Below are 18,350 nucleotides of genomic sequence, written 5' to 3'. Positions count from 1 at the left end.
ATTGGGAGGGAGGGAAAAGGGGAAGCTGGGGGCAGAGGGCATTGAGTACTGTGTGAATATACACCACTGTCAACATATCCATATTATAATGTGAGACTATAGTGTATCAATAAAAGCACTTTTAAAATAAAAAAAGATAAAGAAGAAGAAAAACCTGGTGCATGCCCATAGGCATGCCTGTTATCTCAGTACTTGGAGGATACTAAGGAGACTGAGACAGGAGGATTCCAGGTTCACGGCCAGCCTCAGCAACTTAGTGAGGCCCTCTGCAACTTAGTGAGACCCTGTTTCAAAATAAAAATATAAACTATAAAATATGGCTAGGGGAGTAGCTCAGAGGTAGAATGCCCCTAGGTTCAATTTCCAGTGTCACACACACACAAAAAGAAGAAATAATTTAAGCTGGAGGCATATGCCTATAATCCCAGTACTTGGAGGAGTACCAAGGAGGCTAATACAGGAGGAGCAAAGGTTTGAGGATAGCCTTAACAACTTACTGAGACCCTCAAGCATACCAGCGAGACCACATTTCAGAATTAAAAGAGTTGATGTTATAGCTTAGAGGTAGAATGTCCCGGAGTTCAATCCTCAGTACAAAAAAATAATAATAATAAAACAAAAAAAAGACAAAGAAAATCACTTGAAAAACATGCCACATAGAAAGAAAATGTTAATTTACCTCTTCAGATTTCTTCTTTAGCTGTTTTTCAAACTTTTCCTTGTTTCTTTCCAACTGATTCAAATGCAAGGCCAATTCTTCCTTACAAATTTCTAGTGCTGAATCTAGTTGTCTCACCTAAGAAAGAAAAAAAAAAAAAAAAGGAAAATAACTAATATTAACAAATGCTCATTACATGCTCAGTATTTTACAGATTTATTAACATAAACTCACTCCTTCATACAATAAATATACAGTCCTACTCAGAATGTAAAATGCTATTATAGAAGAGATTTATTGAAAATTAATTCTTCATTGCAAACTAAGGAACCAAAGAGGAAACCAGAGAATGGAATCCTAAAGAATTAAAGCTGGAGTCAGGCACATACTTGGGAGTATGAGACAAGAGGATCGCAAAGTTTGAGGACAACCTCAGCAGTGTAATCAGACTCTCAACAACCTAATGAAATGCTGTTTCAAAAAGAAAAGAAAAAGCCGGGCGTGGTGGCACACGCTTGTAATCCCCGCGCTTGGGAGGCGGAGACAGGAGGATCGCGCAGGTTCGAAGCCAGCTTCACTGGCTTAGGAGACTCTGTTTCCAAAAAATAAAATAGGTCTGGGAGTGTAGCCCTGAGGTAGAAGGGCTTCCAGGAACCCCAGCACCACCAAACAAAACAAAACAAAACAAAACAAAACAAAAAAAAACAAAAAAACAAAAAAAAAACAAAAAGAAAAGAAAAAAAAGCCATACATGATGGCACATGCTTGTAATCCCAGCATTTGGGAGGTTGAGACAGGACAACAGGGGTTTAGCTACTTAATGAGGCACTTTGCAACTCAGTGAGACCCTGTTTCAAAATAAAGAATTAAAAACAGAGCTGAGGGTGTAGCTCGGAAGTAGAATGCCACTGGGTTCAATCCCCAGTACAAAAAACAAAAACAAAAAGGCCTTTTATTATGATGTGAGACTATAATGCACCAATAAAATTATATTTAAAATACCTTTATATTCAAGCTTTATATGATCGAATAAGGTAGCAGCATTGGACCTGTTACTTCTAAAAATGCAAAAATAAGCCAGGTGTGGTGGTGCACGTTTGTAATCCCATACTTGGGAGGCTGAGAAAAGAGGGCTGTAGGCTCGAGGACAGTCTTAGCTAGTAGTGAGACTCTCATCAACCTATTAAGATGCTGTTTCAAAATAAGAATAAAATGGGCTGGGGGTGTAGCTCAGAGGTAGAATGCCCCTGGGTTCAATCCCTAGTGCCACAAAAAAATAAAAATAAAAATAAAAGTAAAAATGCAAAAATATTGAACATACAATAGTTCCTCATTATCCACAGGGAATATATTTCAAGAGCCACAGATAATATTAGATCCTATAGCCGGGCGTGGTGGCGCACGCTTGTAATCCCCACACTTGGGAGGCAGAGACAGGAGGATCGCGCAGGTTCGAAGCCGGACGAGCCCGCTGGCTTAGGAGACCCTGTTTCCAAATTTAAAAAAAATGTAAAAATAGGTCTGGGAGAGTAGCCCAGAGGTAGAAGGGCTTCCAGGAACCCCAGTACCACCAAAAAATAATAAATAAATAAATAAATAAATAAATAAATAAATAAATAAATCCTACATTTTTTCCCTATACATATATATCAATTTCATGACCTTTCCCTCTTAACTAAGCACTTATGAGGCACTATGGCTATGAAATTTGCAGTTTGAATCACTACAGTAAAACTAATGACACTTTTTCACTTTTTCACATTTTACAGCTTCTCTTTGGCAAACCTAAATTGCCAACATCAATACTCTTGCATTTTGGGCTTTTAGTCAGTAAAATAAGGGTTATTTAAATATAGGCACTGTACCAATCATGGTGGGGACATGCCTGTAATCCCAATACTTGGGAGGCTGAGACAGAAGGATGGCAGGTTTGAGACCAGCCTCAACAACCTTGTGAGATTCTCAGCAATGTTGTGAGACTTAATAAAGCAAAAACATTTTTAACAACAAAACAACAAAAACAATAATAATAATAATTATAATTATTATTATTATTATAATGATAATAGAAAGGGCTAGGGGTGTAGCTCAGAGATAGAATGTCCCTGGGTTCAATACCCTGTGCTATACACAAAACAAACAAGTAAACAAATAAGAATAATGGGATACCATTTTTGTCTGATAGCCTAGATGGCTATTAAGTGATTAAGGGGCAGTTAGTATATATTAAGTGGCTACACTTAACAAAGTGATGACAGAATAGATGGGGACAAATGCAAGACTTCATTATAGTACTTAGAAAAATGCAAAATTTAAAACTCATAATCTATTTCTTAAATATGCTAGCATTTTTTTCTTTCTTTCTTTTTTTTTTTTTTTTTTTTTTTTTGCAGTACTGGAGATGAAACCCAGGGGCAGTTTATATCTGAGGTACACGCCCAGTCCTATTTTTATTCTTTTTTTTTTTTTTTTTTGCAGGTATGGGAATGAAATGCAGGGGCATTCGACCTCTGAGCTACACCCCCTGCCCTGTATTTTTTTTTTTTTTTAATCCTTTACTTTGAAACAGGGTCTCACTAAGTTACGGAGTGCCTAAGTAGCTGAGGCTGTCCACAAACCATGACAGAAAGAAAAAAAATATATAATAATAATAATAATAATAATAATAATAATAATAATAATAGAAAGGGCTAGAGGTGTAGCTCAGAGATAGAATGTCCCTGAGTTTAATACCCTGTGCTACACACAAAAAAAAATAAGTCTCAGCCTCCCAAATGCTGGGAGTACAAGCGTGCGCCACCACGCCCGGCTATTTTTATTCTTTATTTTGAAACAGGGTCTCACTGAGTTGCAAAGGGGCTCACTAAGCAGCTGAGGCTGTCCAGGGACAGCAACCCTCCTGTCTAAGCCTTCCAAATGCTGGGATTACAAGCGTGCACCACCACGCTTGGCGCTATTTAATGTTTTTTAACTATACTTGACTACATGCAAACTAAATCACTGAAAATGAAATCACAATTAAGGGGTGATGTTTACAGTAATTAATGATTAAACTCTGAGTAACTTAGTTATGTGCTAAATACTTTATATATCTTATTTCATTTAATAAATTACTGCTTCTTTCTTTCTTTCTTTCTTTCTTTCCTTCTTTCTTTCTTTCCTTCTTTCTCTCAGTACTGGGGTTCCTGGAAACCCTTCTATCTCCGGGCAATACTCTCAGACCTATTTTATACTTTTAATTTGGAAACGGTCTCTTAAGCCAGCGCGCTGGCTTTGAACCTGCGCGATCCTCCTGTCTCCGCCTCCCAAGCGCGGGATTACAAGCGTATGCTGCCACCCTGGCACACATTACTTCTTTTCTAGAGTATTTGTTATCCTTATTTTACAAATGAAGAAATTAAAGTTCAGATAGTTTAAATAACTTGGACAAGTTTAGGGTTAGGGTTAGCCAGTTAGTAAGCACTAAAAATTGAAAGCCAGTCTCAGTACTTGGGAAGCTGAGACATGAGGAATGGAAGTTCAAGGCAAGCCGTGTCAATTTAGCGAGGTCCTAGGCATATTAGTGATACACTGTTGTTTTGTGTTTTTTTTTTATTTAAAGGGCTGGGGTCAGGCCGGGTGTGCTGGTGCAGGTTTGTAATCCCCGCACTTGGGAGGAGGAGACAGGATGGCACAGGTTAGAAGCCAGCCTCTCTGGCTTAAGAGACCCTGTTTCCAAATAAAAATATGAAATAGGTGTCTGGGAGTGTAGCCTGGAGGTAGAAGGGTTTCCAGGAACCCCAGTACCACAAAAAATAAAAATAAATAAATAAATAAATAATAGATTAAAAAATAGGACCGGGGATGTACCTCAGAGGTAGAATGCCCCTGGGTTCCATCTCCAGTACCACAAACAAACAAACAAACAAACAAACAAAAATGGGCTAGGGTCAGCTGGGTATGGTGGTGCATACCTATAAATGCCAGTACTTGAAATGTTGAGACAGGAGGACTGCAGATTAATGGCCAGTCTCAGCAAATTAATGAGGCCCTTCACTACTTAGTGAGACGCTATTTCAAAGTAGAAATAAAAAAAAAAAATTGGGCCGGAAGGGGTGTAGGTAAAAAATAGAACACCCTTGGGTTCCATCCTCAAAAAAAAAAAAAAGGGGGAGGTGCTGTGGTTATATCTCAGAGGTAGAAGACTCCTGGGTTCAACCCCCAACACTCCCCCAACACACACGTACATGAAGTGAACCCAAGTTAATTCAGCAATGATGTCCATGTTGCTCAAGATTATTATGAAGATAAAGTAGCCAGAAACTCAGATTTTAACTGGAAATTATGGCTTCATCACCTATTTAATTTTATAGCAGAACTGGCAAAAGGAAGCAAAACTGGACATCTTTAGTTTCATCTCCTTTTACTACTCCTGTTATTTCTTTATTGGTAATAATAATTTGCAGCTATAACTAAAGTTAAAAAATATCTTAATGGTTAAGAAAGCCCTTTTTGAAGAAATTGATCAACAACATTATCAATGAACAAATAATTAGGATTAAAATTCATATTGAAGAAAATATACTGAAAAACAAAGTTCACTGAATCAAAGCAACTCTTCAGCTATTAGCTCCCCCCCCCCCTTTTTGGTGGTACTGGGGATGGAGCACTTCTACCTCCGGGCTACACTCCCAGACCTATTTTATATTTTTATTTGGAAACAGGGTCTCTTAAGCCAGCAAGGATGGCTTCGAACCTGTGCGATCCTCCTGTCTCCGCCTCCTAAGCTCAGGGATTACAAGCGTGCACCACCACGCCTGGCAACTGACTTCTATATATGTAATTTTTATACTTTATAGAAAAAGTAAAAAATCTACAAGAATGTCTCCAATAAGAAAAACAAAAAGTATTAGGACACTAACCTTGATTGTTTCTTCAGATACTTGGTTCTGTAATGCTTTCAAAGCTTCATCTTTCTTCATATTTTCCTTTTCCATTTCCTGAATATTTTCAGGAAGAAAAAAGACAAAAATACAAATAAATATTTTTGCATTAATAACAAGCTATTAAACAACTGACTTGATTCAAATTAAGGTATGTTCAATATTCAAGATAAGGTTATGAAATATAGCCTTAAACTATCAGTTAAGATTTTTATTATTTATTTATTTATTTATTTATTTATTTATTTATTTATTTATTGTGATACTGGGGATTGAGCCCAGAGGCATTCTTTTTTTTGTTGTTGTTGTTGTGTATGTGGTACTGGGGGTGGAACCCAGGGGCTTTTCTACCTCCGGGTTATACTCCCAGACCTATTTTATACTTTTTGTGGAAACAGGGTCTCACTAAGTTGCTGAGAGCCTCACTAAGTAGCTGGGGCTGGCTTTGAACCTGCGCAATCCTCCTGTCTCAGCCTCTCAAGCGCGGGGATTACAAGTATGCGCCACCATGCTCTGCAAGGCATTTTATCTTTTGAGTCACATCCCTAACCCCAATCTCAATAGGTTGATGATAGTCTCATTACTTAGTGAGGCTGTCCCTGAAACTGCAATCCTCTTGGCTCAGCCTCCTAAGTACTAGGATTACAGGTGTGCACCACCATGCCTGGCCTCAGTTAAGATTTTATTATTTTGGGATGTTTGGGGATGGAACCCAGGGGCATTTGACCTCCGAGCTACACCCCCTGCCCTATTTTTTATTCTTAATTTCAAAACAGGGTCTCAGTAAGTTGCAAATGGCCTCACTAAGTAGCTGAGGCTGTCTGGGAACCACGATCCTCCGGTCTCAGCCTCCAGAATGCTGGGATTACAACCGTGCGCCACCATGCCCAGCTCTTTGTTAAGATTTTATTTTTAGCTGGGCGTGGTGGCGCACGCTTGTAATCCCAGCATTTGGGAGGCTGAGACCAGAGGACTGCGGTTTGTGGACAGCCTCAGCTACTTAGTGAGGCCCTCTGCAACTCAGTGAGACTCGGTTTCAAAATAAAGAATAAAAAATTGGGCAGGGGGTGTAGCTCAGAGGTCAAATGCCCCTGGGTTCCATCCCCAGACCTGCAAAAAAAAAAAAGATTTTATTTTAAAAAATTTATTTATTTATTTATTTTGTGGGTCTGGGGATGGAACCCAGGAGCATTCAACCTCTGAGCTACACCCCCTGCCCTAATTTTTATTCTTTTATTTTTGAAACCGGGTCTCACTGAGTTGCAGAGGACCTCACTAAGTAGCTGAGGCTGTCCGCGAACCGCGATCCTCCGGTCTCAGCCTCCCGAATGCTGGGATTATAAGCGTGCCCCCAAACGCCCAGCCTCTGTTAAGATTTTAAATAGCACTTTTATAAAGATAACTTTACCCCTTTGCTTTCTGTCAAGAGTCTATCTAGTGATTCAAGATGATGCTGTTTACATAGTATATCTTGTTGCAACATGGCCATAGTCTTTTCTTGTTCTTTAAATTGTTGGTCTTTTTTCTCTAGTTGAGCTTCAAGCTAAACATAAAAACAGAATTAATTTTCATATTAAAAATCTTAAATATTTTAAATACACACAAAAGAATACATGTGAAACTACCAATGAAATCACAGAGATTTTTTACATTTTGCAAATTTCCTTCAGTTTTCTTTGTTAAAAGGAAGCTATGAAATCACATCTTACCTCTTTTTCTTCTTCCCTTTTCATTTTTATCACATTAAAACTGGTCTGTATCATTGTTGATCCATTTCATTCTCATATGTTTTTTGTGCTTTTACTAAATGTTTCAGTCATGAAAATTAACATAGATGTTATCAACACTGCTAAGTTTTGACAAGTTGCTTTTCTCATTCAATATTGTCTTAGATATTTATGTTGTGCATATATGTGGATCTAGTGCATTTACTTTAAGAAGGTATAATATTCTACTATAAGACTAAATTTCGGTTTCTCTACTCTTTTTTCTTTTTTTTTGTGGGTCTGGAACACTCTTCCACCCAGGAACAGTTAGATATTCTTTTTCACTATTATAACAGTGTTGCAATAATATCATTGGTAACTGTCTCCTTATGCACTTGTGCAAGGATTTCTCTAGAACAGCCCACCTAGAAGTGGACCTCCTGGTTGTAGAATATGCACATTTATAACTTCACTAGGTATTTCTCTTCCAAGTGCATCAAAATTTATACTTTGATTAAAAGCATATAAGATTTCTCACTCTCCACAATTTTACCAATAACTTGTATTTCCAAACTTTCAAAAAGCTTTTATGAAGACAAAATATGAAATTACTCAATATGTACATACTTATGTTACATAGATATACATAAATCCAAAAATAATGTACAATCTAGTGGTCTATGTACTTGAGGCTAATACCTTATTATATGGGTATTTATATATATATATATGTTAAGAATATGGCAGTAAGATTAACTAGAAAATACAAAACCAAGAAACTATATGATGAAAATGATAAAATACAAACAAGAAAATAACTCATTAGAAATTGGAGGTTTCTTTAGCTGGGCATGGTAGCACACACCTATAATTCCAGTACTTCAGAGGCTGAGAAAGAAGGATCTCAGGTTTGAGGACAGCCTCAATAACTTGGTGAGACCCTCAGCAACTAAGCTAGACTGTTTCAAAATTTAAAAAAAACAAAAACAAAAACTAGGGGTGTAATTTGGAGGTAGAATGCCTCTGGGTTCAATCCCCAGTACAAAAAAAAAAAAATGCTTGCGAATTAAACTTTCTACTAAGAATAGGAAGAAAATAAATTCTGGATACCATTAATTAGGAGAAGAAAAAAAAATTTTAAAGGAGTGGGAGGAGATTAACTCCCATTGAGATTCAAATATAATATCTTCTTAGAATTTCTGCCACTCTCATATTAATCTTTGAAGAAACAATTAGGGACCAAATCATTTGAAAGATATTTTTATCAACTGGGCATGATAGAACACATCTGTAATCCTAGTATTTGGGAGGCTGAGACAGGAAAATCACATGTTCGAGGCCAGCCTCAGCAACTATCAAGACTCTGTTTCAAGGCGCATGCTTGTAATCCCAGCACTTGGGAGGCTGAGACAGGAGGATCGCAGGTTTGAGGCCAGCCTCAGCTACTTACTGATGCCCTCCACAACTTAGTGAGACCCTGTTTCAAAATAAAAAGACTAAGGCAGAATGTCCCTGGTTCCACCCCCAGAGCTGGGGGGGGAAAAAAGACCTTGTTTCAAGATTAAAATAAAGAGAGTTGGGGGTATAGCTCAAATGTAGAATTTCTCTGGGTTCAATCCCTAGTACTAGAATGAAAGATAAAATAAAAGTACTCTAAAATATGGAAAACAGCATTATAATAAAATTTACAAAAATTAGTCACAATTCTGACAAGAATAACTGAAAAGACAGCTATTCTGGGGAATGGTTATTAAAATGCTTGTAATTCCAGTACTTGGGAGGTTGAGACAGAAGGATCCAGGTTTACGGCTAGCCTCAGCTATTTAGTGAGACCCCGTTTCAAAATAAAGAATAAAACTGGGCTGGAAGAGCCAGGCGTGGTGGCACACTCTTATAATCCCAGCGCTTGGTTTGAAGCCAGCCTCAGCTACTTAGTGAGGCTCTCAGCAACTTAGTGAGACCCTGTTTCTAAATTTAAAAAAATAATAACAATAATTTTAAAAAATTAAAAAATAAATAAATGAAAATTGGGCTGGAAGGCCAGCATGGTGGCGCATGCTTGTAATCCCAGCATTCGGGAGGCGGAGACCAGAGGATCGCGGTTTGCAGACAGCCTCAGCTACTGAGCATGGCCCTTCACAACTCAGTGAGACCTTGTTTCGAAAATAAAAAAAGACTAAAAAAAAATAGGGCTGGGGGTGTAGCTCGGAGGTACAATGCCCCTGGGTTCCATCCCTGGTACCGCAAAAATAAAAATAAAAAAAGAAATAAAATAAAAAATCAGGCTGGAGAGGTAGCTCAGAGGTAATATGCCCCTGGGTTTAATCTTTAGTACCTAAAAAAAATTATATTTACTTTATGTGTGTATATCTTTTTCAGTTGGTTCTCCTCATCTATATGTTCTCCATCTGTGATGTGAACTCAACTATCACAAACTGAAAATATTGCACTAGGTGTTATAAGTCATCTAGTTATGATTTAAAGTATACAGGAAGCCGGGCGTGGTGGCGCATGCTTGTAATCCTAGTACTTTGGAGGCTAAAACAGGAGAATCTCAATTTCAAAGCCAGCCTCAGCAAATTAGTGAGGCTCCCAATAACTTAGTGAGACCCTGTTTCCAAATAAAATAATAAAATAGGTCTGGGGGTATAGTTTGGAGATAAAATGCCCCTGGATTCCATCCCCAGTACCACAAAGAAAGAAAGAAAGAAAGAAAGAAAGAAAGAAAGAAAGAAAGAAAGAAAGAAAGAAGGAAAGAAAGAGATTATGTGTAAATATTACTTTTTTAAAAATTTTTTAAAATTGGTGCATTGCAGCTACTTTGTTTCATATAAGGAAATTGAATATCCTTGCAATTTGGTGATCATTGGGGTAGGGAGGGTGTCTTGGAACTAATTCCCTATGGATATTGAACAATGACTATACTATATACATCTAAGTAAAACAAAGATGGAGAAAAACCAGTTTGGAAGATACAGACTAAGATCTTGACAAAAATTTTTAGGTGATAGGCTTTTTAAATTTTTTTTTTACAGTACTGGAAATTGAACCCAGGGACATTCTACCTCTGAGCTACATCCTCATTCCTATTTTTTATTTTTCAAACAATGTCTCACTAAGTTATAGAGGGCCTCACTAAGTAGATGAGGCTGGCTGCAAACCTGCGATCCTCCTGTCTCAGACTCCCAAGTACTGGTATTCCAAATGTGCACCACCACACTATGGTGACAGGTTTTTAAAAATTTACATAGAGCAACCCTTTTCCCCTATTTGGGGAGAGTGTACAGTTCTGAGTTTTAATATATATATGGTCATGAAACCCCTACCACAATCAGTATGCAAAGCAGTCTCTGCCCTCATTTACTCCATGTTGACTTTTTATCAGCAAAGTCCATCACTCCAACCCCTAGCAATCACTAACCACTCTCTAACACACAACTTCTGACTTTTGGAGAATGTCAAAGAAATGAAACTATACACTATTACAACATTTTAAAATTGTCTTCTTTCCTGAGCATAAAACCTTGAAGATTTACCTATGTTTCTGCCTTTATCAGTATATTATTCCTTATTACTTGGTTGTATTACATAGTCTAAAGTATCATAGTGTATCCACTCATTCCTGGAAGAAAAATGGGCTGTTTCTATTTTTTGTGATTAGACTAATGTTACTATAAACACTGTGTACAGGTTTTAGTTAATCTTAAATTTTCATCTCTCTAGAATAAATATCTGGGACTTTTGGGACATAAGTGGCGTGTGTGTGTGTGTGTGTGTGTGTGTGTGTGTGTGTGTGTGTGTGCGCGCGCGTTACTGAGGACTGAACCCAGAGGGATTCTTCTACCTCCAAGTTATACCCCCAAACCGATTTTACTTATTTGGAAACAGTATCTCACTAAGTGTGGCTTCAAACCTGCCATCCTCCTGTCTCAGCCTCCCAAGTACTGGGATTACAAGAGTGCGCCACCACACCTGGATTAAGTATTCTTAATTTTATAAGTGTATTTAACTTTATAAGAAATTGTTAAATTGTTTTCCAAAATAGTTGTACCACTTTGCATTCCTAACTACAGCTTAAAGAATTGTTAAATTGGGCATGGTGGTGCACACTTGTAATAATAATACTTGGGAGGCTGAGACAGGAGGATTGCAGGTTCAAGGCCAGTCTCAGCTACTCAGTGAGGCCCTGTCTCAAAATAAAGAATTAAAAAATTGCCGGGCATGGTGGCGTATGCTTGTAATCCCCACGCTTGGGAGGTGGAGACAGGAGGATCGCGCAGGTTCAAAGCCAGCCTCGCTTTATTTGTTTCCAAATAAAAATATTTTAAAAATTAGGTGTTTGGGAGTGCAGCCCGGAGGTAGAAGGGTTTCCAGGAACCCCAGTACCACCAAAAAAAAAAAAAAAAAAAAAAGAATTAAAAAATTTAAAAAAGGGCTGGGGGAATAGATCAGAGGTAGAATGCCACTAGATTCAATCCTCAGTACCACACACACACAAAAAAATTCTAGTAGTTTTGCATGCTGGCCAGCAATTGCTATTATAGAGGCTTACCCTTCTCCATTTTGTCTGTCTATGGTACTAGGGATAGAATCCATGGGCCTTCTACCTCTGGGTTATACCTCTGACCTATTTTATTATTTATTTATTTTAATTTTTTAAAAATTGGTGCACTGTATTCATATATCACACTGGGATAAAAAACTTGTGTAGACATACATGCACACATCGCCCAGTTAGCCCCTACCCAATCCCACCCCATTCCCTCCCCAACCCTCCTTCCCATGCTTGACTTATTGGTTGACAGCTAATATTATAGCAATTTATCCAAAATTAACAATGATCTCACATAACAGATTCATTTGTCTGATATCAAGCTTTTGATCACTTAGAGATAACATTTCAATATTTCTTTTTGCTTTCTTTCTTACCAGAGTATATATTTTTCTTTTTTTTAAAGGTGAAACTATCATACATTTATTCATTTTATTTAAAAAAATCTATCCTAACATGAAATATAAACTCTAAGTACCCAAAACAATCTCTAAAAAGAACAAAGCTAGAAGATGTATATATTCTGATTTCAAACTTTATAAAGCTACAATAATTGAAACAGAGTAGTACTGCTATAAAGGCAGATATATAAACTGGTGGAGTAACATAAAAAGCCTAGAAATAATTTCTCCCATATATGGTCAAGTTGTTTTTGACAAGGTTTCCAAGAACATTTGGTAAAGGAAATAATAATCTAGAATATATGGCCTCCCTAAATTGCTGAGACTGGTCTTAAAACTGATCATCCTGTCTCAGGCATGCACGACTACTACATATGGCCTGCTTTTATTTTTATTTACTTCTTATGGTACTGGTAATTGAATCCAGGGGCATTCTACTTCCAACCTGCACTTCCAACCTTTTATTTTATTTTTTGGAAATAAGATCTGGCTCATTTCTTTAAAAGTCTATTAAGATAAAAATGACAAAACCTGGATAACAGCCAGGCATAGTGGCGTATGCTTGTAATCCCAGCATCTGGGAGGCTGAGACTGGAGGATTGCAGTTTATGGACAGCCTCAGCTACTTAGTGAGGCTCTTTGCAACTCAGTGAGATCCTGTTTCAAAACAAAGAATAAAGCCAGGCGTGGTGGCACACGCTTCTAATCCCAGCATTTGGGAGGCTGAGACCAGAGGATCGTGGTTCTCAGACAGCCTCAGCTACTTAGTGAGGCCCTCCACAACTTAGTGAGACCCTGTTTCGAAATAGGGGTGGGGTGTAGCTCAAAGGTAGAATGCCCCTGAGTTCCATCTCCAGACCCGCAAAAAAGAAAAAAAAAGAAAAAAAAAAGAATAAGAAATAGGACAGAGGGTATAGATCGGAGGTCAAATGCCCCTGGGTTCCATCGCCAGTACTGCAAAAACAAACAAAAAACAAACAACAAACAACAACAACAACAAACTGGATAACAACATTAAGAGTGCTTCCATTCTTTTTCCTGTTTCCTCTCAACTAATTTGCCAATCAAGGGCTATCTAGGGGGAAAGCGTCAAAAGAATCACTCTTACTTTAATAAAGTAAAAAAATAATAATGATTAGGGGCTAGGATGTAACACAATGGCATAGCACCTGCCTAGCATGGGTGAGGTCCAGGGTTCAGTCCCCAGCAACACAAAAACAAAACTCCAAGCCAATTGTGGTGGTGCACATTTGTAATCTCAGTACTTAGGAGGATCGCAGTTTTGCAAATAGCCTTAGTAACCTAGTGAGATCCTCCGCAACTTAGTGAGATCCTGTTTAAAAATAAAAAATAAAGCGCCGGGCGTGGTGGCGCACGCTTGTAATCCCCGCGCTTGGGAGGCGGAGACAGGAGGATCGCGCAGGTTCGAAGCCAGTTTCACTGGCTTAGGAGACCCTGTTTCCAAAAAATAAAATAGGTCTGGGAGTGTAGCCCTGAGGTAGAAGGGCTTCCAGGAACCCCAGCACCACCAAAAAAAAAAATAAATCAAAAAAAAAAATAAAAATAAAAAATAAGCCAGCGTAGTGGCGTACATGTTTGTAATCATACCATTTGAGAGGCTGAGACAGGAGGATCCAGTTTTGTGGACATCCTCAGCTACTCAGTGAGGCCCTTTGCAACTCAGTGAGATACTGCTTCAAAATAAAGATAAAAATAGGGCTGGAGGTGTAGCTTGGAGGTACAATGCCCCTGGGTTCCATCTCCCAGTACCACAAAATAAATAAATACATACATACATACATACATACATACATACATACATACATACATATTTAGCTGGGTGTGGTGGCACACCCTTTAATCCCACATTTGGGAGACTGAGACGGAGGATTGCAGTTTGTGGACAGCCTCAGCTACTTAGTGAGGCCCTTTGCAACTCAGTGAGACCCTGTTTCAAAATAAAGAAAAAAAAAAATAGGGCTAGGGGATGGTTTGGAGGTATAATGCCCCTGGGTTTCATCCCCAGTACTGCTAAATAAATAAGTAAGTAAGTAAATAAATAAATAAGTAAATAAAGATAAGGCTAGGGGTGTAGCTCAGAAATTGAATGCCCTTGGGTTCAATCCCAGTACCTCAAAACGAAAAAAAGAAAAAAAAAAGAAAGAAAGAATTGGTAGTAATATGTTATAGTAAAGATACAAAAACAAATATGTTATCATGAGTGCCTAAAATGTCACTGTATATTTATAGGAGAATAGCTCAGTGGTAATTCATGAGGCCCTGGGTTTAATTCCTAGTACCACATATACGCACACACGCGCACACAACACACACAGCACTGGAAATGATTCAGAAGAAATGAGGTTCTAATTATAGCTCTTAGCATGAATTTTTCTGTGTCTTTGTTTCTCACCTACAAAATAAAGAATACTGTGCTAGTGATAATTAAAGTTCTTTTCAGCACTAGGTATGCATTACTTACTCTTTCAATCTGTTTTTCCATTTCTTTATGCTGTTCAAGATGAATTTTCTTTGCTTTTTCAAAGGCTAAACAAATTTTCTCATGCTCTGTATTAATATTGGTCTCTAGACTTCTTATCTTTTCATTCTTTTCCTAGAAATACAAACACTTTAATAGGATATGACTGAAAGCTATTTTTCATAAAAATACAATAGTCAAGCATTAAATATGCCATACTTTATGCTTATTTATTTATTTTTTTTTTGGTGGTGGTACTGGGGTTCCTGGAAGCCCTTCTACCTCTGGGCTACACTCCCAGACCTACTTTTTTACATTATTATTTGGAAACAGGGTCTCCTAAACCAGTGCGCGTGGCTGGCTTCGAACCTGCGCGATCCTCCTGTTTCTGCCTCCCAAGTGCGGGGATTACAAGCGTGCGCCACCACGCCCGGCTATATTTTTATTTGGAAACAGGGTCTCTTAAGCCAGCAAGGCTGACTTTGAACCTGCGCGATCCTCCTGACTCCACCTCCCAAGCACGGGTATTACAAGCGTGCGCCACCACGCCCATCTACTTTATACTTTTTATGTTACTACAGATTATACTTAGGGGTGTCCTATCTTCTAGCTACACCTTAGTACTTTATCTTTTTTATTTTGAAACAGGGTCTAAGTTGTTGAGGGTCTTGCTAAGTCGCTGAGGCTGGCCTTGAACATAAGATCCTCCTGTTTCAGCCTTGCAAGTACTGGAATTAAAGGCACCACATCACCATGTCTAGATTGCCATAGTCTATTCTTTAAAGAATAGGCTTGGTGTGGTGCATACGCTTAGGCTGAGACAGGAGGATCACAGGTGTGATACACACACATACACACACACACACACACACACACACACACACACACACACACACCAAGCTGGACACTGTGGCACATGTCTGTAATCCCAGTACTTAGGAGGCGGAGACAGGAGGATTTCGGGTTCAAAGCCAGACTCAGTAACTTAGTGAGACTCTCAGCGTCTTAGCAAAACAAAATTTTAAATAGGGTTGCATGTGTAGTTTGGAGGTAGAATTCCCTTTAGTGTAATCCCAAGGAAAACACACACACACACACATACACACACACGAAGCAAAAAAAATGAACAGAAGAGTTTAGCAGAATTTATACTTTCTTACTTAGCATATTTCATAGTAATGATACAAAAAAAATGCTATCACAAGTGCCTAAAAGCTCAGTGTAAATTTAAAGTAAAGCTGGGCGTGGTGGCACACACTTGTAATCCCAGCATTTGGGAGGCTGAGACCCAGAGGATCACGGTTCGCGGACAGCTTCCACTACTTAAGTGAGGCCCTCTGCCACTCAGTGAGACCCGGTTTCAAAATAAAGACTAAAAAAAATAAATAAAAAAAATAAAATAGGGCAGGGGGTGTAGCTCAGAGATTGAATGCCCTTGGGTTCCATCCCCAGACCCGAAAAAAAAAAGTAAAATGGATATATTTTACCGTAAGTTCCTGTTCAAGTTCTGCATTTTTGGCAGCAATAGAAGAATATGCAACAATTTTTTCTTCTAACTGTTTTTCTAGAGTTAAAAGCTGAGAACATTTCTTTGTCATCTGAAAATACATTGAAATAAGTTTATAATTAGTTTTTAAAGACTTTCCATCTTAAAATTAAATACCTGCTTCTTCTTTTAAAGCTTAAAGCTGTGTCTAGACAGGAGGATCGCGCAGGTTCGAAGCCAGCCGAGCGCGCTGGCTTAGGAGACCCTGTTTCCAAAGAAAAATGTAAAAATAGGTCTGGGAGTGTAGCCCGGAGGTAGAAGGGCTTCCAGGAGCCCCAGTACCACCACCACAAAAAAAAAAAAAAAAAAAAAAAAAGCTGTGTCTAGATAAAGTGGGAGAATTTATGGTAATAAATATTTAGGGTTTAAAGTGAATAACCTTTAATCCATATAATCACAAGTACCTAAAAATATAAGTGGTTATTTAGAATTAAAACAGTGAAATGAGAGCCAGGGATCAAGGATGTGACATCACTTCTCCCATTTAGGTAATATCTTAGGAATTTAGTTCAGACTCTTCTCCAAAGAGAACTGCACCCCCTCACCCCGTTTCCTTTCCCTTGTAGTACTGGGGACTGAATTCTAGGGGCATTATACCTCCAGGCTATACCCACAGCCTTATTTTGTTGCTTTGAAACAGGCTCTCGCTAGGTTGATGAGAGTCTTCCTAAGTTGCTGAGATTGATCTCAAACCTGCAATCACCTGTCTTAGCCTCTCAAGGACTAGGATTACAGATGCGCACCAACACACCTGGCTCTTTGTTTTTTGTTTCACTAAGTTGTGGAGGGCCTCTCTAAGTAGCTGAGGCTGTCAGCAAACCATGATCTTCCTGTCTCAGCCTCCGAAATGCTGAAATTACAAGCATGTGCCTCCATGCCTGGCTCTCTGGCTCTCATTTTTTTTTTTTTTTTTTTTTTTTTTTTGTGGTACTGGGGTTCCTGGAAGCCCTTCTAGCTCTGCGCTACACTCCCAGACCTATTTTTACATTTTTATTTGGAAACAGGGTCTCCTAAGCCAGCGCACACCGCTGGCTTCGAACCTGCATGATCCTCCTGTCTCTGCCTCCCAAGCGCGGGGATTACAAGCGTGCGCCACCACACCTGGCCTGGCTCTCATTTTTTGAAAGCAGTAATTGCCAGGCATGGTGCATGTTTGACAGGTTTCCTAGTAGGCACTGATGTTTACTAAAATTTAATATCCACTATTATAATTCCTTTTATTTATTTTTTTTTTTGGTGATACTGGGGGTGGAACCCAGAGGCTTTCTACCTCTGGGCTGTACTTTCAGATCTATTTTATATTTTTTGTTTGGAAACAGTATCTCACTAAGTTGCTGAGAGCCTCACTTAGTAGCTGAGGCTGGCTTCGAGCCTGTGTGATCCTCCTGTCTCAGCCTCCTAAGCACGGGAATTACAAAGTGCGCCACTATGCCCGGCTTTATAATTCCCTTTCTTCCAACTAAGTAACACAAATTCGCTGGGCGTGGTGGCGCACGTTTGTAATCCCTGCGCTTGGGAGGTGGAGACAGGAGGATCACGCAGGTTTGAAGCCAGCCTCCCTGGCTTAAGAGACCCTGTTTCCAAACAAAAAAGTATAAAATAGGTCTGGGAGTATAGCCTGGAGGTAGAAGGGTTTCCAGGAACCCCAGTACCACAAAAAAAAAAAACAAAACCCCCCACAAATTCGTTACTTGTAAATGTAAACTTGTATTAACTTATATTGCAGAAAAGTAAACTGAAATACAGTGTTAGTTCAACCAAATCTGAGACCTTTTAAACACCAGTGAGTATTTTCCTACCTTTAATATAAATTAAAATGTTAAAGTTTTTAAATACAATTTAAAAGAATTTATCATTTATATGGTACCACTTTCCAAAAAAACCCATAAATTTGGCTTTAAATTGCTATAAAACCTTGCAACCTTTTTTTCCTATCTCAAAATTTAATACATACACCCAAAGGATCCCAAGCTTACTTCACTTTCTAATTTGCTGGAGTTGGAAGCTTTTTCTAGCAGCTCTTCTTGAATCAGCTGAAACTGACTGGTTCTATGAGCCATGTTAACCTTCAAATCAGAATTCTCAG

General features: G+C 38.6%; 1 protein-coding gene across 1 annotated transcript in view; it reads right to left on the bottom strand.

The window, feature by feature from the left end:
- CCDC18 (coiled-coil domain containing 18) overlaps window positions 1–18,350 on the bottom strand; it is a gene marked incomplete at its 3' end in the record, with an annotated part of 86,651 nt that overhangs the window by 29,829 nt on the left and 38,472 nt on the right. The window contains exons 11-16 of the mRNA XM_080691472.1: window positions 18,241–18,350; window positions 16,206–16,316; window positions 14,722–14,853; window positions 6,989–7,123; window positions 5,560–5,637; window positions 680–796 (exon numbers count right to left, since the gene is read on the bottom strand). The exon at window positions 18,241–18,350 is cut by the window's right edge and continues 111 nt beyond it. Of these exons, the coding sequence (XP_080547598.1) occupies window positions 680–796; window positions 5,560–5,637; window positions 6,989–7,123; window positions 14,722–14,853; window positions 16,206–16,316; window positions 18,241–18,350 (683 nt within the window). The remainder of the gene's footprint in view (window positions 1–679; window positions 797–5,559; window positions 5,638–6,988; window positions 7,124–14,721; window positions 14,854–16,205; window positions 16,317–18,240) is intronic.

The sequence above is a fragment of the Muscardinus avellanarius genome (genome assembly GCF_963383645.1).
Source record: "Muscardinus avellanarius genome assembly, chromosome: 3".
In the NCBI taxonomy this organism is placed as follows: Eukaryota; Metazoa; Chordata; class Mammalia; order Rodentia; family Gliridae; genus Muscardinus; species Muscardinus avellanarius.
Note: the sequence above shows the minus strand (reverse complement) of the source record. Positions and strands in the feature narration are given on the sequence as shown.